Genomic DNA, 23,375 nt, shown 5'->3' with positions numbered 1-23,375 from the left:
ATGCGGTAGCACTTTTACTTGAGGTTCCAGGGAAGCTTTTGTCCTTCAGAAGTCGTCCTGTCGAGCTGCGGATGCTTAGCCGAAGCCCCGCGAGGACGAAAAAAACATTTGTGAGTGGAAAATGAGGGCCCTGGTCTACGGCGTGGCTCCTTAGCCTGTGGGAGTAGTGTACTCTTACCACATATGCCATTTTTATTAATGTCATCTAATGAGGCTCCAAAGAGCCGGTCCCCAAGAAAGGGAAGATCTGTCAGGGCTCTTTTAGATGCCTGGTCAGCTGACCAGCCTTTTAGCCAAATCAGGCACCTCAGCACCACTGCTGACACTGAAGCCCTGGATAACAGAGGGAGAGTATCCAGGGCCGTGTCACAAATGTACTTAAGGCCTTGCACTAATTGGTCTGCTAGTTCCACGCAGACAGGAGAAGCTTGTTGCTCTCCCAATTCGTGGTGCAAAAGTTTTGCCCACTCAGTAAGTGTCTGTGACACAAGTGCAGATGCCAGTACTGATCGCATTGTTGACCCCACAACCGTAAACAGGGAACGAGCCACTGCCTTGGCCTTCCTGTCTGTGGGATCCTTAGAGGCAGGAGTCCCTTCTACCGGAATCGTGGTTACTTTGTTTAACCTGGATACTGGGGGGTCCATGACTGGAGGAGCTGACTTTTTGAGAAGGCTCTCCTCAAAGGAGTAACACACTGCCATGTATTTGGGGACCGAAAAGTTCAGTTGCAGTCGACCCATTCCTTGTAAATTAACTTATCTAAATAAGTCAGATACGGGAACACCTTAGGTGTACGGGCTGGCTTACGGGACCCAAAAGGGACCGCTACATCAGCAGAGGGATCTGCTGGCTCCTGAATTTTCAGGGTATTACGCACAGTTGTGATAAGTGCTCTAACAAGCGCTTTGTCGTGCACAGACCTGGACGAGGACTCATCCTCATTGTCCCATTGGTCCTGGTCAGCGTCATCTGAAACAACAGAACAGGGGTCACCAGCCTCAGCAGGGCCCGAGTCTGCGTCAGAGCTCTCCCCAGAGGACGGGGGGCAGGGGGCGTTTTTTACCACCTTTGCACCCACGCACCACCTCCATCTTGGCAACAAACGAATTAAGGACCGCAGACAAAGCGTCCAGAGGCACTGCACAGTCTGCAGGCGAACCGGTTGCAATTGCTTGGATTTTTGGGGAAAAACACCAGTTTCTGAAGCCATGCTGACCCTACCCTGTCTGCTACCTGTTGGGGACTTAGGACAGTGATGGTCCCAACCTCCTAACTGCTGCTGGCTAAGGGGCTCTTCCCGCAGGACTCGCCACCCTGACTGAGTTCTGCACCATCCAACTAAGAGTGCCTGTGTCCTGTATCAGCTCCCAGATGCATAGGAGACCACACCACGCTGTGCAGAGCCACTCTGAATGGAGCTGAAACTGAAAAAAATGTGTTCAGGCTTCAAGAAAATGGCCGCAGAGAATCCAGTATAAAGGACATAATCACAGGGAAAATGGCTGCCGAACTACAGGAAGATGGAGACAGAGCATGCTGCTCCCTGGTCACACCAAAAATGGCCGCCGAGCACTGTATACCATGAGGGACAGTGAAAAAACAGGCAGAGAAATGGCCGTGAAAAAGAGCTACAGCGATTGACACAGCCTCCAGACACCTCCAGGGAAAGACCTACACACATCCAGGGCACAGCCAGCGCAGTCGCCCCCCCAGGTGAGAGCCCCGGTCTATGGCACACACACTGCTCAGCAGCCCTTGCAGCATCCCCCACAGGGAAAGGGGGGAGGGAAGATGGGGACAGGGAGAGAAGAAAGGGAGGTGAGGGACCCCCGAATCGACCTCCCAGGGAATGCCCAGCTGCTCAGCCCCATCAAGGTAGGGAGAGCTGTACTTACCAGTCCTGAAGAGCTGGGAGACATTCCATCACAGACCCACTCTCCGATCAGTAGGGGGTGGCTGCTGGCCCGGCACACTGACGCAGACATCAGTATCCCAGTCATATGTGTGCCCCTGAGTATATACGCTCACCGCTGAGCTTTGGTCTGTACACGCTCGCTGGCCAGGCTGGGGAGACTACAAGGATAAGAGTATCCAGCCTGTCACCCAGCCGGCTATTGATAGCAGATCACAGGATCTTGCGCAAAAAGCAAAGCTTCTGCAGAAAAATCCATGGACCGATGGGCCCACAGGGTTCCTAGGTCCTTCTCCTTCACTAGGCAGAAAAAAACTAAAGCTGCAGCAGCAGGCTGAGGGGTTGATACCTAAGGGCGGAACTAGAAAGTTCTAGTTTTATTATCACAGGTTATGCCTAGTCCTCTCCTGAAAGTGGTGTAACAATCCAATGGTCTAAGAAAGGAGCTGTGTCAGTCAGTGAACATGAGAAAAGGGTACTTTCTTTTAAAAACTACCCAAAACCCCCAGAAATACTCAAAGAAATATTTTACATCACAGCATCACCTTATGAAGGACACAACACAGGACACTTTAGCATGAGTATAGCTGCAGCAGGGTGATGCTAGCTTTCCCCTTTATGGATGAGTACCTTTCCTTTTCTAAATTTTCCACCCAGGTGGGCATCCTGTTCTGCCATGCATTAGGGTGGCTTCCCTCTCTTCATCACTTTAGTTAAGGGTGCAGTAGTCGACAACGGTCAGGTGCAGCAAATGGGGCTGCACGTAGACACGTGCTGGCCACTGAATAGCACTGTTGGCCACTAGCTCACTCCTGCAAATGTGCCGGCATGGTGTGTGGAATGCTCACTATATGGCTGGAAAGCAATAGTCGCTGCACAAAACTCCTCTGCTCACTGCATCACCAATCGCAGAGAAAGAAAAAAACATCAAAAAGTTTGGAATGAGGTTTTGGGCACAAATAGTGCCCAGCTGCTGAATACCAAACAGCACAAGCAGTAAAAGTAAAAAGGAGGACCTTCAGAGTATACAGGCAACCTTTGCAAACTGTCTGGCCAATAAAACACCAATGATTTCTGCATAGGCATTTACCAGAGTACAGCCATTCACATGCACTAGTGACATGTGCGACTCTCTGGGTGCCAGAATGCATCAGGAACATTAACCTCAACATACAAGAAATATTAAGAGTCAGTGTGCATAAGGTATCTTGTTTTGTGTGTTGACAATCAGAACATCAAGGATAATGTATGGAAAATCTGGCATCTGTCATATGTGACTTTTTCAAGTCCTTTTACCAGGACTCTGGGGATACAGTTTATCTTCGGCATCATAACATAGTTTAGCCATCACCTTGTCTTGTTTTCTATAGCTACAGTTGTCTCCTTCTCATCGTCTTCTTCAGAGCTGCTGTCCTGGAATCTGGGATCTTCCTGCCATGCCACTTTAGCTGGTTTGATCGTCTTAGTCTTGTAGGGCTCTGTAACGATATTAGCAGCACTTGCAGTTTTACAATTTGTCTAATGCCCCGTACACACGATCGGAAATTCCACCAAAAGTCTGATGAGAGCTTTTGGTCGGAAAATGCGACCGTGTGTATGCTTCACCAGACATTTGCTGGCGGAATTCCAGCCAGCAAAAGATTGAGAGCAGGTTCTCAATGTTAGGGTCGGAAAAAGTTCCGATCGGAAATTCTGATCGTCTGCAGCAATTCCGGAATTTTCGGAAGCATCGAACGCTCGTGTGTACACGGCATAATATTTCCTTTTCCAGTCTATCCTGATTTAATCATAATTTATCCGATTTAAATCACAATGACTGTTATGCCCTATAATGATGCACAGGTTAATTAACTGTTTTATGTACTGTAAGTAGACATCTGTATTACAAACATTGTATATAGTAATTAACAAAATATGCTGCATTCATGAACACACTCTTTTAAACCTGGCTACAAACATTATAATCAATGTATGCAATTGCAGTTTAAATAATTAAAAAAATCAAAATCTTAGGGGCATCATTTTAAAGCAGTGAATTTCACATTCATCAAACATTTACTGATTGTGAATCGCTGTACATTAAAATAGATGCACCAGTAAGATACACCTGTATTAAATACTTTTTGATTGCCATAATAATTGTTTTATAAATATCAGGGGTTGACCGATCATCGGGGGGAGGATTCAGGGCGATATTCACAATTTTTTAATTATCGTATCGGGCAGAAACGTAAAAATATTGTGGATATTGGTCAGACCTCCTCCCCCCCGGGTGCTCACTGCAAGCTCTGCCAATCTCTGCCAGCGTTGTGACGGGCAGCAGAGAGATGACATCTCCCTGCTGCCCATCTTGCATCACCGCTGTTCTGCCCCTACAGCAGGACCAAAAAGGCTGCTCTTGACAGAGCTGCAGCCGAGCAGAGAGACAGTTGCATCATCTCTTACCACCCGCCCACATGTGGCAGTTTACCTGCTCGGACGCCGCTGGGGAGAGGCTGCCAGTAGTTTAAGTAGTGACAAGCTGCATATGGGTGGCAGGTGATGGTGGCAAGCGACAAGCTGCAGCTGGGCGACAGTGGCAAGTGACCTACTGCATCTGGGTGGCAAGTGACCTACTGTATCTGTGTGGCAGGTGACAGTGGCAAGTGACCTGTTGCATGCAGGTGACAGTGGTAAGTAACCTGCTGCATCAGGGTGGCAGGTGACAGTGGCAAGTAATATGCTGCATCAGGGTGGCAGGTGACAGTGGCAAGTGGCATGCTGCATCTGGTGGCAGGTGACGGTTATGTACAGAATATCAGCATCTGATATGAGCTAAAAATCTGCCTAACAAAAAAAATCGGTATCGGTCCAGAAAAACAGGTATCGGTCAACCCCTAATAAATATGGCCCCCTAAGCTTGAGCAGTGTTTCCGGTCAGTAATTATTGCTCTTCATTAACCTCTATAGGTTAGCTACAAAATGCTTTAAAGTGGTTGTATACTCAATTTTTTAACTTTTACCTACAGGAAAGCCTATAATAAGGCTTACCTGTAGGTAAAAAAAATATATTCCCCTCTGTATGCGCCGCTGACTGCAGCGGCGCAAGCGCACAAGGGGATTCTTGGCCTGAAAATCCGGCAGTGGCCGGCCGGCCGGAATGAAATCTCCCGCGCGCATGCGCGGGACTGACGATATCGGGGCTCCGGCGCTGTAAGAAACGCAGAGGGAGCATGTCAGCTCCCTCGGCGTGGATCGGGCCAGATGTCGGGGCCTCGTTCTAAGGTAAGTATTTCATAATGAGCTAGTATGCGGTGCATACTAGCTCATTATGCCTTTTGCTTTGCAGGTGTTAAAAAATAAAAATAAAATTGCAGGTTTACTACCGCTTTAACCTCCCTGGCGGTATGATTATTTCTGATTTTAGGTGCTGAAAGCGGTACCATTATTTTGCATGGAAATTCTGCGTTTTATATAGTAGGCCTGCAATTCTTAATAATAACTCATCCCAGGTATGATAGTAGTTTGAAACACAAAATCATAAATTATAATATAATAAATAACTATAAATAATTATAACAAATAATAATAATAAAAAATATTCAATAATGTAATCAAATCAAAAAACACTGAAATTTGCTAATTTCCAGAATTGTCGCTGTCATTAGATTTAGTGTTTGATGACGCATTTCCCCAGGAATTGCTATCGCTCAATTCTGCAAGTGATTAGAATTTATTATCGCTGTTTTCTAGCTGGTCTATAACTACTTTTGACATAAAGGGACACTTTTTGGTTTCTATGGATAATCTCCAAATTCCAGGCAGAAAAAACTGTATTTATAATATAAAGGTGCATGCAGGGCACTTGACAGACCACTAGGGACAAAGGGGGTGTGTCATTTTTTTATACAGTACTGTAATCTGTAAGATTACAGTACTGTATGTGTATTGTTTGTTTTTACTTTTCTGAATTTGTCACCGATCTCCGCTCCTATGTGTTGCAAGGAACGGAGCTCAGCGGCACTCAGGCACTGTGTGAATCGAGCGGCAGGACGGCTCGCACAGACACAGCGGGGAGGACATCGCAGGATCCAGGGGACAAGGTAAGTAACTCTCCCTGTATCCTGCAATGCCTTACCGAGTCTGGCTCGGGGTTACCGCTTATGGTACTGAAATTCCACCCCGAGCCAGACTCGGGAATACTGGCAGGGGGGTTAAGAGAACAATTTATGGTAAAGCACACCAACCCATAGCAATAACTTAACTTGTAATAGTGACACTTCGCTTCTCTGTGACAAATGGCTAACAACTATAGTGATTAAATTACTAGCTACAAATCACTGTTAATCACTGGCATTAGCAATTTGTAGCAGTAATAAATAACTACTGCAGAATTGCGCATCTGACATTACCTGACAATGCAAGAAATGTTTAGAATTGTTCTTACCACTATTAGATGTACTCTCTTCAGTGGTGTTCCCAAAAAATGAAAATGTGAATTCTACAGGTTCCTCTATATTCTTGCTTTGTGAGCTAAAAAGCTCACTTGACCTAGACTTCTGGGCTTTCTTCTTCTCTGGTTCTACCTCTTGGTCCCATGTTGTCTTCGCCCCCTTTGTTTTTTGAGTCTTTGAGGCTCCAAACACTTCTCTAAAATCCATGCTTATCTCATGAAAGGTTTCTTTGGAGACATCTGGTAGCTTTTCTGCTTCTAGTTGCTTTTTCTTTCTCTCCGATTTGCTAAGGACAAAAAGATTAACCTAAATCACACATGACACTTTACTGAATTAAAATTTTCAAATAAACCGAAGTCCATCTAGTTCCATAAAAAAAAAAATCAAAAAAAAAAATCATACAATGCAATATACACAATCCGTCACCCACAGTTGATCCAGAGGAAGCGAAAAAAAAAACCCCAGCAAAGCATGCTCCAATTTGCTACAGCAGGGGAAAGAAATTCCTTCCTGATCCCCCGAGAGGATCTTCCCTGGATTAACTGTACCTATAATGCCCCGTACACACGAGCGGAATTTCCATCGGTTTTTCCGATGGAATTACGCTCAAGCTTCGCTTGCATTGACACGGTCACACAAAAGTTCTCTGAACTTTCGGCCATTAAGAACGCGGTGACATACAACACTACAATAAGCCAAGAAAGTTAAGATCAGTGCTTCTGAGCATGCGTCAAATTGTTTCCGAGCATGCGTTTTTGTTTGCACGTCGGAATTGCATACAGACGAACGCATTTTCCGATAGGAACTTTTTCCGACCGAAAAATAGAGAACCTGCTCTCAATCTTTTGCTGGCGGAAATTCAACATTAAAGTGTTACTAAACTCACAACAGTAAAACCGGTCTGTACATGCAGTAAAGCATGCTGGTTATACTCACTGTGGAACCTAAGGGGTTACTCCTCTGCATTGTGTAAAAGGCTGATGATCCTGTCTTCTCTGATCTTCCCCTTCTTACACAGTCCATCTCCTGATAGAGGCAGAAGCTTGGGGGCACTCTGCATATGCTCAGTTTGGTGTGTATTGCTAGAGTTTTTTCTTTTTTTTATCTCCTGGGAGGGTGCATTTGATCAGCACAGGGCCAAATAGCACTGTCCAGACAGAGGGACAGGGGTCCTGAGCCTCATAGGACAATCAGGGGAGAATGAAAACTCCTCCTACAAGCTTTAACAGGACACTGATAGAAGTCACAAGACTGCTATATACTGCTGATGAGAAAATGCATTTATCAGTTTATACTTACTAAACTAATTGCATTTCCATTTTCTGTGTAATGTGGGAGATCAGATATAGTGAATGCAGACTCCAGGATTTAGTAACACTTTAAACCTCATTTTCCACTAAGACCCCTTTCACACCGTCAACACTGTTTTGCAGGAGCTAAAGCATTAAAAATAGCGCCTGCAAAACGCCCAGCTGCTCCATTCACTCCAGAGTAAAATCCCGTGGTGTGCTGGCAGTGTGTCAGGAAAAGTCCTGCCAGCAGCTTCTTTAGAGCGGTGAACTCATCGCTCCACCACCACTGCTCCCTATTTAAATCAATGGGGCAGGGCTGCGATACCGTCGGCGGCCACTTTACCACCGACGCCGGAGGCGGCTGTGTGAAAGGGGTCTTAGTTGCCCAATTAGACATTAGTGCATTGAGGTGGGCTTGTAAATTAATCCACTGCATAGCTTGGTGTCATTCACAAAGACAGAAATGGTACTTTTAATCCCAGATCCAATTTCATTTTTACATAGTAAACAAGTGTAAAAATCCCCAGAAAGTATACTTTAAGCAATATCAAGCTCTCTGACCTTCTTTTAATAGAAGTGCCTATGCTGAAGGTTATACACAGTGTAATTACCGTATTTTTTGCTCCATAAGACGCACCTAGGTTTTAGAGGTTGAAAACCAGAAAAAAAAATATTCTGAACCAAATGATGTACTAAAATATTTTCCAGTGCCCATGAAATGCAGAGTGACCATTACCATAGAAAATGCAGAGTGACCATTACCATAGAAAGTATTGGCAGGGTATTGCAGAGTATTGGCTGGGTATGGCAGAGTATTGTCAGGGTATGGCAGAGTATTGGCAGGGTATGGCAGAGTATGGAGGGATGGCTGTGATTGCACTTGTCACAGAGAAGCACTGTGGGCACTAAAGATGCAGCCCACAGTGCTGCTGCCATCCCATCTCTCCCCTCCACTGTACAGATCTGTACACAGAGGGGAAGAGAGGAACCGGCATCATGATGACACCAGTTTGTTTACAAGGGATCGCTCCATCATTTGACCGCTCCGGAGCTAGGCCGAAGCCTCGGTCTTTCCTAAGGCGGTCAGGGCGGTGCCAATCGTATATTCGTACCATAAGATGCAGGCACATTTTCCCCCATATTTCTGGGGGGGGGGGGGAGTGTGTCTTATAGTCCGAAAAATACGGTACATTAAACAGACATACAGTGAATCGAGGAAAGTATTCACAGCACTTCATTTTTCCACATTCATTCTTTTTCTCAAAATTCTACAAATACCTTGTAATGACAATGTCAAAGAAGGTTGTTTAAAATGTTTGCAAATTTGTTAAAAAAAAAAAATCACATGTACATAAGTATTTACAAACTTTGTCATGACACTCAAAAATTGAGTATAGGTGCATCCTGTTTCCACTGATCATCCTTTAAAGTTTCTACAACTTGATTGGAGTCCACCTGTTGTAAATTCACTTGATTGGACAGGATTTAGAAAGGCACACATCTGTCTATATAAGGTCCACAGTTAACAGTGCATGTCAGAGCACAAACCAACCTGAGAAGTCCAAAGAATTGTCTCAATGAGCACAGTGGCCTCAATCATGTGTAAATGGAAGACGTTTGGAACCACCAGGACTCTTCCTAGAGCAGGCCAGCCAGCCAAACTCTGTGATCGGGGGGGGGGAAGAAGGGCCTTAGTCAGGGAGGTAAGCAAGAACCAGATGGTCACTCTGACAGAGCTTCAGATTTTCTCTGTGGAGAGAGGAGAATATTCCAGAAGAACAACCATCTCTGCAGCACTCCACCAATCAGGCTTGTATGGTAGAGGGGCCAGATGGAAGCCACTCTTCAGTAAGACACATGACAGCCCGCCTGGAGTTTGCCAAAAGGCACCTGAAGGACTTTTTAGACAATGAGAAACAAAATTCTCTGGTCTGATGAAACAAAGATTGAACTCTTTTAGCCTGAATGGCAAGCATATGTCTGGAGCAAAACCAGGCACCACTCATCACCTGGCCAATGTCATCTCTACAGTGAAGCATGGTGGTGGCAGCATCATCTGTGGGTATGGTTTTCAGCAGCAGGAACTGGCAGACTAGTCAGGAACAAAAGAAAGATGAATGTAGCAATGTACAGAGACATCTTTGATGATAACCTGCCCCGGACCTCAGACTGGAGCAAAGGTTCATTTTCCAACAGGACAACAACCCCAAGCACACAGCCAAGATAACAAGGGCGTGGCTACGGAACAACTCTATGTCCTTGAGTTGCCCAGCCAAAGCCCAGACTGAACCCAATTAAACATCTCTGGAGAGCTCTGAAAATGGGTAAGCACAGACACTACCCATCCAACCTGATGGAGCTTGAAAGGTCCTGCAAAGAATGGGAGAAAGTGCCAAAACTTTTTTTTTATTTCAGGTACTTATATAGCGCCGTCAATTTACACAGCTTTACATATACATTGTACATTCACATCTGTCCCTACACTCAAGGAGCTTACACTCTAAGGCCCCTAACTCACATTCATATATACTAGGGACAATTTAGACAGGAGTGTGGGAGGAAACCGGAGTACCTGGAGGAAACCAACCCAGGCACAGGGAGAACATGCAAACTCTAGGCAGTGTCGTGGTTGGGATTCAAACCAGCAACCCTTCTTGCTGCTAGGTGAAAGAGCTATCCACTACGCTATTGTGCTGCTCCACAAAACTTGGTGTGCCAAGCTTGTAGCATCATATTCAAAGAGACTTGATGCAGTAATTGGTGTAAAAGTTGCTTCAACAAAGTATTGAGCCAAGGCTTTGAATACTTATGTACATGATTTCAAGCAAAACTTTCACGCTATCATTATGGGTTATTGTTTGTAGAATTTTGAGGAAAATAATGAATTTAATCAATTTTTGAATAAGGCTTTAACACAACAAAATGTGGAAAAAGTGAAGCGCTGTGAATACTTTCAGGATGGACTGTACAGCAGCAACTCATGTATACACTTGCTTTGCAAATGAACAGCTTAATTGAACAAATATAAAATATGACAAACATTACCAAGTAACATACAGAACAGTGCATGGAGATCATATGGAACTTTTCAGCCCACTATGCACAGTGTAAACTGTTTAGTGAGTAACCGTGCAAAATATAGTGAACTACAATAAAATATCATATCGCTTCTAGAAAATAGTGGCATAACAAAACAAAAAAAAAAAAGATTTTTGGTTAACCTGTAAAAATCATTTACTTGGCGTAAATCATAGATCACAGAGGAGTAAATATTTATGAGTACTTATGCTGCCATTTTCAGATCAATGCATACTGACCAAAAAAGCTAAGCCTCAATTTTGTACCAACCAATAAGGAACAGACAAGAGGAGGGAGAATATCTGTGTTCTGTGATGTACTCCAAGGAAGGGATTTTATAGGTAAATTAAAAATCCTAATTTCTTAGTTGTACATTACAGGACACATAGTTAATATTCCCGTCTACTCACATAATTTGTAATAAAAACAACTTTGCCATTCTGAAGCTTCCCTCCATCCACTTTGCATATTATTTTTATATATACTGTGATTCTGTACTTGGCAAATATGCTGTAGAAATCTCCATCCACTGAATTTGGCAGCAGCTCTCAATGGCCATCTTATGACTCACCCCCTCTGGCAAACTGAGAAAGAGCTGCGCATGATGTCATAAGCCTAGTTTTTTTTTTTTAAACAGAGAAGAAACAGGAAGTGGGTTGTATTTATTGGCAGAAAAATAGGATTTTTGTACTCGCCATAAAATCAATTTCTCTGAAGTTCATTGATGGACACAGCTCCCTTAATCTTGACGGTGGGGTTATTACGCCACCTTCAGGAAAGGACTAGGCAGAACATGTAATACATGTGAAAAACAGAAGTGTACAGTTCCGCCCAGGGGGCGGTCCCTCTGGCAATAACCCCTCAGCCTGCTTCCTGCAGCTCAGTATGTCAACAAGCAGTATAACGTAAACTAATAGGAGGGGTGGGTGCTGTGTCCATCAATGAACTTCAGAGAAAAGGATTTTACGGTGAGTACAAAAATCCTATTTTCTCTTTCGTTCATTGACGAACACATCTCCATTAATCTTGACCATAGGGACGTACCGAAGCAGTGTCATAAAGAGAGGTGGGAACAGCAAACAGAACTTCACCCACAACCAGAAGTGCTCCCCAACGAAGGAGTCACCAAATGAACCAACTGCATCAGAACTTGCGGTCAACATATGCATCAGAATGCACTGAAAATCAAAATTTAACTTTCTCTAAGAAGAAAGAATGAATGTAAATTGCAACATAACACGGCCACCTGCAAAACTTTGCGGCCAAAGCAGACATCAGAAGATGCGCTGATATCAACTTTGTAGAACTTTGTGAAGGTGTGAACGGACGACCAAATCGTCACCTTACACACCTGGCGGATTGACGCTTGATGTCGGAAGGCCCAAGAGGTCCCAATTGCCCTGGTGGAATGGACCGTGACAGGAAATGGGGGCACCCGCCCCTTCAAGGCATAAGACTGGACCACGATCTGTTTGATTCACCTTGAGATGGTGGTCGACGAGACCGCCAGCCCTTTTTTTGGACCAGCTACCGAAACAAACAGTCCGACTTCCAGAAGGGAGCCGTGGCAGGCAAGTATACCCTCAGGGCCTTTACCGTGTCTAGGGAATGGAGGTCCAGCTCCTTAGGGTGTGTCGCTTTTGGACACAGAGATGGTAACACAAGATCCTTATTGAGATGGAAGGCCAAAACCACCTTCGGCAGAAAAGAAGGTTGCGGACACACCACCTTACCCTTGTGAATAACCAGATAGGGGGACTTGTAGGACAAGGCCATCAGTTCAGAAACCCTCCTGACAGATGTAATAGCTAAAAGGAAGACCACTTTCTGAGAGCCAACAAGGGGATTTCCCTGAGGTTCTCAAACAGTGGCTTCTGAAGCACTGATGGCAAGTTCAGATCCCATGGAGGTAGGGGTGGTTGCACCGGAGGGACTACATGTCGAACCCGTTGCACAAAGGTGCTCACTAATGAGTGAGACGCCAGGGGTCGTTGGGAAAAAAAACAACCAAGCCTGATATCTGTCCCTTGATGGTTCTCAAGGCCAGCTTCTGATCCACTCCTCGCTGTAAGAACAGCAGGATCATGTTAACGGAATAGGTGCGTGGACACAACCCATCTCCTCACACATGGAGATATAAGCCTTCCACATACGATGGTATGTCTTCCGAGAAGAAGATTTTGGTGTCCTCAGCATAGTAGAGATTACCGAGTCCGATAGACCTCGGTTCCTTAGTACCTGGCTTTCAACAGCCATGCCATTAAAACTAGTGACGGTAAAGCAGGATGGAGTATCAGACCTTGCGATAGGAGGTCTTCTCGCATGGGCAACTGCCAAGGAGCATGCGCCACCAGGCATACTAGGCCAGCGTACCAAGGACGCAGAGACCAATCTGAGGCAATCAGTATTACTGGAATCCCCTAGGCATCCACTCTGCGGAGCAGACGTGGTAACAATTTGAGCAGAGGGTAGGCTTAAATCAGCCGGTACTGCTCCCATGGAGCCACCAACGCGTCCGCCCAAGGATCTCTTGTCCTGGACACGAACCTCTGCACCTTTCGATTGAGCAGAGAGGCCAGAAGATCCACATCTGGTGTGCCCCACCGCAGGCAAAGAAGCCTGAACCCCTTCGGATGCAATGACCATTCTCCTGGGTCCAGCATCTGACGACTTAGATCACCTGGCAGTTTTCTACTTCCGGAATGTATATGGCCGACAAGGCCGGTAAGTTTCGCTCTGTCTACCGAAGGATGTGAGCGACCTCTCGTGCTGCAGCCATGTTTCTTGTTCCTCCTTGATGGTTGACATATGCCACCGCCGTGGCCTTGTCTGACTGGATTCTGATCGGACACCCTCGCAATCTCATTGACCATATGTAGAGGCATAACCTGATCGATCTCAGTTCGAGCAGATTGATTTGCAACTTGGATTCCTCCATCTACCAGAGGCCCTGAGTCGAATGAACTCCCATCACCTTACCCCAGCCGAATAGGCTGGCATCTGTTGTGATCACCGTCCATTTCAGTTCGAAGTTCGAGCACATTGATTGGTAACTGGGATTGCTCCCTCGACCAGAGGCCCTGGGTCAATTGTACTGCCAGTACTCCACCCCAGCCAGTCAGAATGGCGTCCGTTGTGATTACTGTCCAATGAAGGAGCAGGAACGATTTCTCGGACCGAAGGGCCGGAGATCTCAGCCATCAGAGAAGAGAGTACCTGACTAACTGGCTCACCTGAATCTGCTGATCCAGGGATAATGGAGATTTTGCCCCATTTGGATAATATCTCCCTCTGCAAGACTCTGGTGTGAAATTGGACGTACGGTACCGCCTCAAAAGGAGGCTACCATGAGGCCCAGAACTCGCATGCAAAAATGCAGGGACAACCTCCTGTGGTTCATCAACAGCTTCACTGCGGCTCTGAGAGTTTGCAGTTTGTCTGAAGGGCGAAACACTCTTGCTTCCACGGATTCCAGCAGTAAGCCTAGGTACTCCAGGCGCTGAGTCGGCACTAGGAACGGCTTTTTGAGGTTCAAAACCCACCCAAACTCCTGTAGAGTTGGCATGGTGATCGCCACATTCTCCTTTAATTCTGAGGTGGAAGCAGCTACCAGAAGGAGATTGTCTAGGTAACCCACGATTGCGATCCTACGTTGTCGAAACAACACCAAAATTGGAGCCAATACCTCGGTAAAGACTCTGGGTGCTGAAGCCAGGCCAAAAGGGAGAACCACAAACTGGTAGTGATTTTCCCTCTGATGCCTGAGGCATATGGGTATATGCAAGTACGCGTCCTGGATGTCCAAAGATGCCAGGGAGTTGCCCTGATCGGAGTGCAGCGACTATGGAGTGAACTGATTCCATTCTGAACCTTTGTACTTTCACAAAGCAATTGAGGGCTTTTAGGTCCAGGATTGGACATACCCCTTCCTTTTTGGGGACTACAAACAGATTGGAGTAGAATCCCTGAAACCTTTCCGGTTTTGGAACAAGCGTTATCACCCCGTGGCTGAGCAGGTCCCTTACTGCCTCAAAAAGGGCGTCCAGGCGAGCCGGGAGTAAGGGTATGCTGGAGGGAAAAAATCTGTTTGGTGGCCAAGAGAGAACTCTATCTTGTAGCCCAATGAAATCAGTTTGCAGACCCATTGGTCGGACAGCTGGGAGGTCCACCGAGCTGCAAACTCTCGAAGGCGACCCCCCCACCCGTGTGTGTCGGGCGGGGGCAAACCTTCATGTGGTAGTACTTTTGCTTGCAGGCTCGTGAGACCAGGGACACTTTTGTCCCTCTGCAGTCGTCCCGTCAGATTGGGAGCGCTTACCTGAAGCCCCGGGCGGACGAAAACGGCTCTTGAGCGGAAAAGGAGGGCCCTTGCCTGCGGCGTGGCTCCTTACTCTTCTTGGACTGGGGGAACAACGTGCTCTTCCCACCTGTGACATTCTTAATAATGTCAACCAGCGAAGCTCCAAATAGTTGCTCACCAAGGAAGGGCAAATCCATCAAGGCTTTTTTTAGATGCCTGGTCCACCGACCAGCATTTTAGCCAGATCAGGCGCCGTAGCACCACTGATGATACCAACGCTCTGGAGAGCAGTGGGAGTGTATCCAGGGCTGCATCACAGGCATACTTAAGGCCGTGCACCAACTGGTCTGCTAGCTCTATGCAGACTGGAGGGGAATGTTGCTTCTCCAATTCATGGTGCAATAGTTTTGCCCACTCAGTAAGGGTCTGTGACGCTAATTCTGTGGCCAGTACCGGTCGTAGCGCTGACCCCACCACTGTAAACATGGACTTGGCCACTGCCTCGGCCTATTGGTAGGATCCTTAAATGCAGGAGCCCCTTCAACCGGAATCACGGTTATTTTAACCTGGATACTGGGGGGTCCACAACCCGGGGAGCAGACCATTTTTAAAGGAGGCTCTCTTCAAAGGGGTAGTGCACCGCCATTCTTTTTGGGACTGGAAAGGCCCGTTGCGGGATTTCCCATTCCTTGTATATGAACTTATCAAAATAAGGCAGATACGGAAACACCTTAGGTGTACAGGCTGGCTTAAAGGACCCAAAAGGGACCGCCACCTTAGCAAAGGATCCTGCTGCATCCTGTATTTTCAGGGTATCATGCACAGGGGTGATTAGTGCTCCAACTAGTGCTTTTTCCTGTGTGGACCCGGAATCATCCCCATGGTCCTGGTCAGAGGCCTCAGACATCAGAATAGGGGCCGCCAGTCACCGTGGGGTCTGCATCTGAATCAGAGCTCCATTGGGAAGATGGGGGGGGGGGGGGCGGGCAGGGGCTGTCTTTTACCCCCCCTTGTGCCTGCATGCCACCTCCACCCTGGCAACAAACATTTCAAGGAACACTGACAAAGCGTCCAAAAGGCACTGCACTGTTTGCAGGTGAGCTGGTTGCAATTGCAGGGAGATCTGGGGAAGAAACGCCAGCTTCTGATGCCATGCTTACCCACCCTGTCTGCCACTCTTGGGGACTTAGGACAAGGTGCTCAATCCCACCCTCCTAGCTGCTGCAGACAGAGGGGCCCCCACCGCAGGACTCACCACCCTGACCGAGTGCTGCGCCGTGCTGTCGCTGATCGCTGTGTCAGCTCAGAAGTGTCCAGGAACAAAAACCGCGCTGTTCTGAGGCACAGGAACCAGCGCTGGGGAGAAAGACCGTGCTGAGGTTACGTGAAGAAAGTGGGCGCTGGCCATCATTGTATAGAAAAAAAACAAAACAGGGTAAATGGCCGCCGAGCCCTCGAGAAAATGGCCGATGACCATGCTTCTCACAGAAAATGGCCAAAATCATGCTGTACACAGAGAATGCACTGAAAATGGCAGCGGTCAGTGCTATGGTGGCAGCACATGCAGAGCCCACAGACACCAGCAAGAGACAGATGACAGCACAGGGACACAGACAGCCAGCAAAGCCCCCAAAGATCAGAGCTCCCCGGCCCAGGTACACACACCGCACTACAGCCCAGTCATGCAGCATCCCCCACGGGGGGGGGGGGGAGGGGGGAGAACAGGGACAGGGAGAGAGAAAAGGGAGATGAGGGAACCCCAAACAACCTCCCAGGGAATGTCCAGCTGCTCTCTCCTACCGAGACAGGAAGAGCTGTACTTACCTTCCGGACAAGCGGGAGGCATCCCTTCACAGACTCGCACCTGAGCCGTATGAGGTGGCTGCAGGCCACGGCACACTGTGGCAGACATCCATAGTCCGGTCACGTGTGCCCGGAGCATTTCGCTCACTGGCCGCCCCTGGAGCCTGAGGGGCATGTCGTGGCCGACTCAGCGCGTAGCTAGGGCCTGCACAAGCTCAATGGCCAGGCTGGGGAGACTACAAGGATCTATATTATCCAGCCAGCTGTTGATAGAAGATCATAGGATCAAAATCTTGTGCAAAAGGCAAAAAAAACAAAATACTGAAATAAACCCCAGGACCGATGGTCCTGCAGGGAGCCTACGTCCTTCACTAGGCAGAAGAAAACTGAGCTGCAGGAAGCAGGCTGAGGGGTGATAATTTAAATGGTACTGGCCTAGCTCTGACCAATGTCTTAAAAAATATTACGATCAGCAGGCATACATGTGAAAAATCACTAAAAAGCCCACCGAATCGAAGTTAATAAAATCAACAAAAACGCAAAATGGCGGCCAAAGAAACACACAATGACTCAAAATGGCGGCCGGAATATGTGAGCCACGTGGGTGTGCCGACAAACTTGACCAAGATGGCCACCGAGAGAGGCTGACGCTCAAAAGGGCAAATCACAAGCCTATGGTGCATATCCACTCTCCACCGCCAGGGAGCGAGGCGGCACCGAAGCCTTACTAGACAGCCCCACTGTGCATGTATGTGTTCCACCAATAGAGGATGCCAGATGTGCCCGCGTCACTTCTGGTGGCAGCATCCGTGTCATTACGTAAAAGACGCCAGTGACGCAACGGCCTCCCGGCGTCATTCAATCATCTCGGCCATGTTGCAACAGTATCCCGGCATCAAAAAACACAGTATCCTGGCCATAGTGCAACAGTATTCCAGAGTCATAAAGCACATGACCTCCAGGAACCAATCACACGAAGGGAAAAACGGCTGTCAGAAAGGAGTGTCAGAAAGATATGTCTAACTCAAGCTGAGACAGACATTCAAAGCTGAATAGCCATGTGGAGTACTAAATCATAAAGTCATAAAGCACAAGACCTCCAGGAACCAATCACACAAAGGGAAAAAAGGCTGCGAGAAAGCAGTGTCAGCAAGGTATGTCTAACTCAAGCTGAGACAGACATTCAAAGCTGAATAGCCATGTGGAGTACTAAATCCAACCAAGTGGCCCCATGGCTCAATTACAAAATCAGACCTGAAATGGGGACACGCGGCAAGATATAAAACAAATAAATCAGTAAAAATAATATATATGAATATTAACTAAATATGCAAAATACAGTTCAATAACTCCAAATCTGACAAAAAAATAAAAAAATAGAAGATGCCACTCATGCCCGGTTAATGAAACTGTTGATGTCCCACTCAACATTCATACCGTGGGGCGAGTAGCACTTCAATTCGTATATCCAATATGTTTCAAGTCTTGAGACTCGACGTAAGCAAGAGTCTCCACGCCAATGCGGTACAAATTTATCTATGACTTGGAACCAAGTACCAGTCTCGGAACCTTATTATGGTGTTATATGGCGTTTTGGGCTTTTGGGGTGGTTGGAGGGGGGAGGTGTGAAAACCCAGAGATTGAGAAGATCCCTGTGAATTATAGTTATAGGAATTTCTCATAGGCTCATCCACCCGATTCGTGTATGAATAAGTCAGGATGGGCCCCTTAGGGGCCATCATCACAAAGGGGAGCATAGGGATTCTGGGTGGGTATTGGTGTACACAAAGTAGTACTCTCTATCATAACCAGACTTATCATCCCGCCAGGCCCTAGAAGGTGCATCCTATCACTCCATATAATATGGACCCCTATTCTCACCTTGTTGGTAACCTCTACTTTTCGTGAAATATCCTCCACCCCTCGTATTCGGGGTATGTTTTCCCCAATGGTATGCATTTTTGGCATTGTTCCTAGGGGTATGCGTAGTGTCTCTAGGGAGCTGGGGAGGGGGCTCAAACTAACCTTCAATCCAAATTAGATACCACCGGTTCCAAGCAATCCAAAGGTGGAGCATCCACCATTACTTCATTGCCCGCAGCAAGCCTCTTTTGCAAATTGAATACCAGGCTACTCTTGATATATCCCGTTATAATTTTTCCGTTTTTTACTTTTCTGGTCCATTTCAAGCTGATTCCTCAGATTGGTGGAGAGAGAAACGTACTCAGAAGTCCCATTGAATGGTATAATTTTGAACTTAAGATCCTTGATCTCTTGATCTATGGTCAATAATCTGGCTCGTTTTCTCTCCACCAAGATTTCTATGAGCTTAAAACTGGCATCATTAAAATACCTAAACCAAGGTTCCAAATCGGTCTTGTCCTGTTGAGGGGAAATTCGATCCCCCCCAAAACAGTGTCTTTCTTTCATCAATGTAAGGGCTACTTTCCATGCAGGAAGTGTAATGTCTGCCTACATAATACTTTGGGCAGATGCATAACCAATACGTTTACCTGTACGGTCACTTTACGCAGCCACGAAATGAAACATTTCATGACTTGCGTTACCAAATGCATAGTATACCGTGCCCATGCAAATTGAGCCAGAACCTTTGCAATTGGGGTGAATGAACACCTAGCCAAAATCAAGAAGGGGGTGTACCAAACACAACATTCCTCGTCATTACCTAGAACACCATAAGGACCCGACTGGTACTCAGTTCCAGGTCATAGATAAATTTGTACCTCATTGGCGTGGAGACTCTTGCTTAGATGGAGTCTCAAGACTTGAAACTTATTGTATATATGAATTGAAGTGCTACTCGCCCCACGGTATGAATGTTGAGTGGGACATCAACAGTTTCATTAACCGGGCCTAAGTGGCATCTTCTCTTTTGTGTGTCAGATTTGGAGTTATTGAACTGTATTTTGCATATTTAGTTAATATTCATATATATTATTTTTACTGATTTATTTGTTTTATATCTTGCCGCGTGTCCCTATTTCAGGTCTGGTTTTACAATTGAGCCATGGGGCCACTTGGTTGGATTTAGTATGCCACATGGCTATTCAGCTTTGAATGTCTGTCTCAGCTTGAGTTAGACATACCTTGCTGACACTGCTTTCTCACAGCCGTTTTTCCCTTTGTGCGATTGATTCCCGGAGGTCATGTGCTTTATGACTCTGGGATACTGTTGCACTATGGCCAGGAATACTGTCTTTTTTTATGCCGAGATACTGTTGCAACATGGCCGGGATGATTGAATGATGCCGGGAGGCCATCGCGTCACTGACGTGTTTACGCAATGACGTGGACGCTGACACCCAAAGTAACGCAGGGCGTGTCTTGTGTCCTCTATTGGTGGAATGCATACACGCACAGTGGGGCTGTCCAGTAAGGCTTGGGTGCCGCCTCCCTCCCTGGCGGTGGAGAGTGGATATGCACCATAGGCTTGCGATTTGCCCTTTTGAGCGTTGGCCTCTCCCTGTGGCTATCTTGGTCGAGTTTGTCGACACACCCACGTGGCTCACATATTTCGGCTGCCATTTTGAGTCATTGTGTGTTTCTTTGGCCGCCATTTTGAGTTTTTGTTGATTTTATTAACTTCAATTCGGTGGGCGTTTTAGTGATTTTGCACATGTATGCCTACATTGTTGTTTGCCCTCGATTGTATGGTTGACATCTGCCTTCGGGAATTGTATTATGATTAACAGCGGGTATTTATATGTATGAAATTATGAACATATTTATTGATGTGTTTATTTATGTTGTACTATTATTGTTGAATATATTGAGAATTAAATTTATTATCCCACTGAGGGATTTAAACAATGATGTTGGCTCCACCTTAGGACACACCCTGGTAGGTGTGGCCCGTCAAGGGGTGGTTTTATGATTTTGTCTATATATATTCTGGCAATGTGGGGGGTCTGAGATATGCCCCAGTCGATGACCTATTGTGTCTAAATGCATCGGGCTACGCTTATCTTACGCTTCCCACATTGCTTTTAATCTTTTTACGTGATCACATTTTATGTCACATCTGTTTTACTTTAAGATGTGAATACAGTTTTAGATAATTTTTGACCTGCACTATTAGTGTTCTTTGCCTTTTTGTTTTTTTACACCATGGGATTGTTCGGAGCCATTCTGGAACCTTTGCCGAGACATTTTCATCACAAGACGTTTGGTGGGGATAGGCGCTGCTCTCCATGATGGCTGCCTTGTAACCTGGATCGTCTGGCTCCATCCTCCCTGTGTGCTAGTGGTTCTAGCACTTCAAGCCTATATGATACATTGCGTATGATATTTGTAGCCAACTTATCTGGTAAAAGTGTTTTATCTGTATCTGATTTCCACCTGTGAAGCTACCGAGATTGATTCAAGATTCACTCTGACTACAATTTTGGGCGATTGAGTTACTGATCACTTGTGTGGGATTTTCTGTTATATCACCAGAACTTTGGGCAATTGAATCACAGATCACTTGATTGGACTATTCACTGTGTGGGACTTTTTTTTTTTTGTACAATTCTTTTTATTTAAGTTTTATACACAACACAAAAACAACAGACAGCTTGGCACAACACCAAGTCAGATACACGGCAAACATCATGGCCGGAAAATACAAAGTGCAAAATCATATACCCTTGCCCTCCACCCCCCATTACTCAGTTCCCTTCCCCCCAACAACATAAACAATGCATAGGAGCGAAAGCTTTTCCAGATCGTAAGCATTGACGCATTACATATATCCAGACTTCACCCACTTCAGAGAGTTGACCTATCACACATACTTAGGTAAACCTTGCACTAACCCACTGTTTGATCAGACTTGTACCATGCTCTCCAAACTTTTTCAAAATTCTTGCCACAGCCTCTAGCAATGTATGTAGCCTTGTACAGAGGGATTATTGCATTTACCAACCCTTTCCAGAAGGCTACCTCTGGAGCACCTGGCTTTTTCCATTTAAGTAAAAAAAATTTTTTTAACTGAATGAGCCTATCCCTTGCTGCTACTAAATGATGAAAAGGGTGTTCCCACATGCCGTCCCAGTCTTGTGCTTTTATGTCCGGCACCTCAACCTCCCAGCGTTCTCTACACTTAAGTAATGCCTTGGGGCTAACTTTAAACAGGTCTTTGTATGTCACCGAAAGAATCTTGGGCAACTGCTCTGTGATAAGTAGTTCTTCAAATTTGGAGGGCAAAGATTCAACACCCCCCTCCTTAAACTGCGTCTGGAATGCGTGTCTCAGTTGGAGATACCTAAAACACTGAGAGTTTGGAAGGTTGTGTCTAGTTTTGAGGGCGTCAAAAGTTCTCCATCCCGTGTAATATCTTTAAGTAGTTTAACCCCTTTTATCGACCATCCAGAGGGATCCTCCAATACATAAAATTGTTTTAATTTCAGGTTCATCCAGAGGGGAGTCAAGGAGGAGAGCCCTCTGTAACTAGGACTAGCCAATTTAACCACCTCCTCCCAGGCCTTAATAGTGGCTTTCATGGATTCTGTAAGCGGGAGATCTCTTAGTGCCCTGGTGGATGGCCAGGCGAAAGGATTCATAAGAGCCCAAGTGGGCTGCTTCCAGAACTGTAGCCGAGTCCCTAGAATCTGAGCCAACCCTCCCTGCCCCCATGGCTCTTGCAAAAATATTAATCCTATTCTAGGCATTTTGGGGGCCCACAGAAATGAGCTAGTGATCCCATCCAATTTCCTAAAGAATGACTTTGGAATCCAAACCGGAGCATTCCTCAAGAAATTCAAAATTACCGGGAGAATTTTCATCTTTATACGGTTGACCCTACCCAACAGTGATAACGGAAGTTTTTCCCAGAGCTGGGTTTTTTGTTTAAAGAAAGAGACAAGAGGCATCAAGTTCAGGGACATATAATCCGATATGTGCGCCGTTACCATGACTCCAAGATAAGTGATCTGAGAAACCCATTTTATAGGTAAATTCTGATTAGCCCTAGCCTTGGCCCCTTCATCTAAAGGCAAAATGGACGACTTGTTCTAGTTGACCTTTAGCCCTGAATAAGTAATAAATGTATTTATGATATCTAAGGCCGCCACCAATGACTCCCCAGGATCCTGCAAAAACAGCAAGAGATCGTTGGCATACAGCACCAATCCCTCATCTATGTTACCCACCCCGATTGCTTTAACATCCGACGATGGCCTCAGTGCCACCCCCAACGGTTTCATCATGAGTGCAAAAAGTTAAGGCGATAATGGGCACCCCTGCTGAGTACCCCTACCCAAAAAAAATGAGGCATGAGTTCCCATGTGAATAGCCATCCTTGGTGCACTATACAGGAGAGATATCCATTGGCAAAAACTGGGGCTAAAAACCCCATGCAGTCAAGGACTGCATGCATAAATTGCCAATCAATTTAATCGAAAGCTTTCTCAATATCAATTGAGACAATGATTCTGTAGGATGAGTTGTAATTGGTTAGCTGCAGATGGGTGAACAGTCTTCTCAGGTTAGTGTCAGTCGATTCGTCTGGTATAAAACCTGTCTGATCCACATCCACCAAAGTGGAAATCACC

The 23,375-nt window shown here is 46.1% G+C and overlaps 1 protein-coding gene across 10 annotated transcripts in view; it reads right to left on the bottom strand.

The window, feature by feature from the left end:
• NOL8 (nucleolar protein 8) overlaps nt 1–23,375 on the bottom strand; it is an 828,826-nt gene that overhangs the window by 276,857 nt on the left and 528,594 nt on the right. For all 10 annotated transcript variants that reach the window (XR_013262355.1, XM_077452483.1, XM_077452484.1 and 7 more), the window contains 2 exons: nt 6,342–6,634; nt 3,267–3,393 (listed from right to left, as the gene is read on the bottom strand). Coding sequence is in view for 9 of the 10 variants with exons in the window: in XM_077452483.1 (XP_077308609.1) it covers nt 3,267–3,393; nt 6,342–6,634 (420 nt within the window). In the remaining variant the exon portion in view is untranslated. The remainder of the gene's footprint in view (nt 1–3,266; nt 3,394–6,341; nt 6,635–23,375) is intronic.

Source organism: Lithobates pipiens, unplaced genomic scaffold (genome assembly GCF_037356315.1).
Source record: "Lithobates pipiens isolate NorthernLeopardFrog02 unplaced genomic scaffold, aLitPip1_a1.2 Scaffold_23, whole genome shotgun sequence".
Lineage (NCBI taxonomy): Eukaryota > Metazoa > Chordata > Amphibia > Anura > Ranidae > Lithobates > Lithobates pipiens.
Note: the sequence above shows the minus strand (reverse complement) of the source record. Positions and strands in the feature narration are given on the sequence as shown.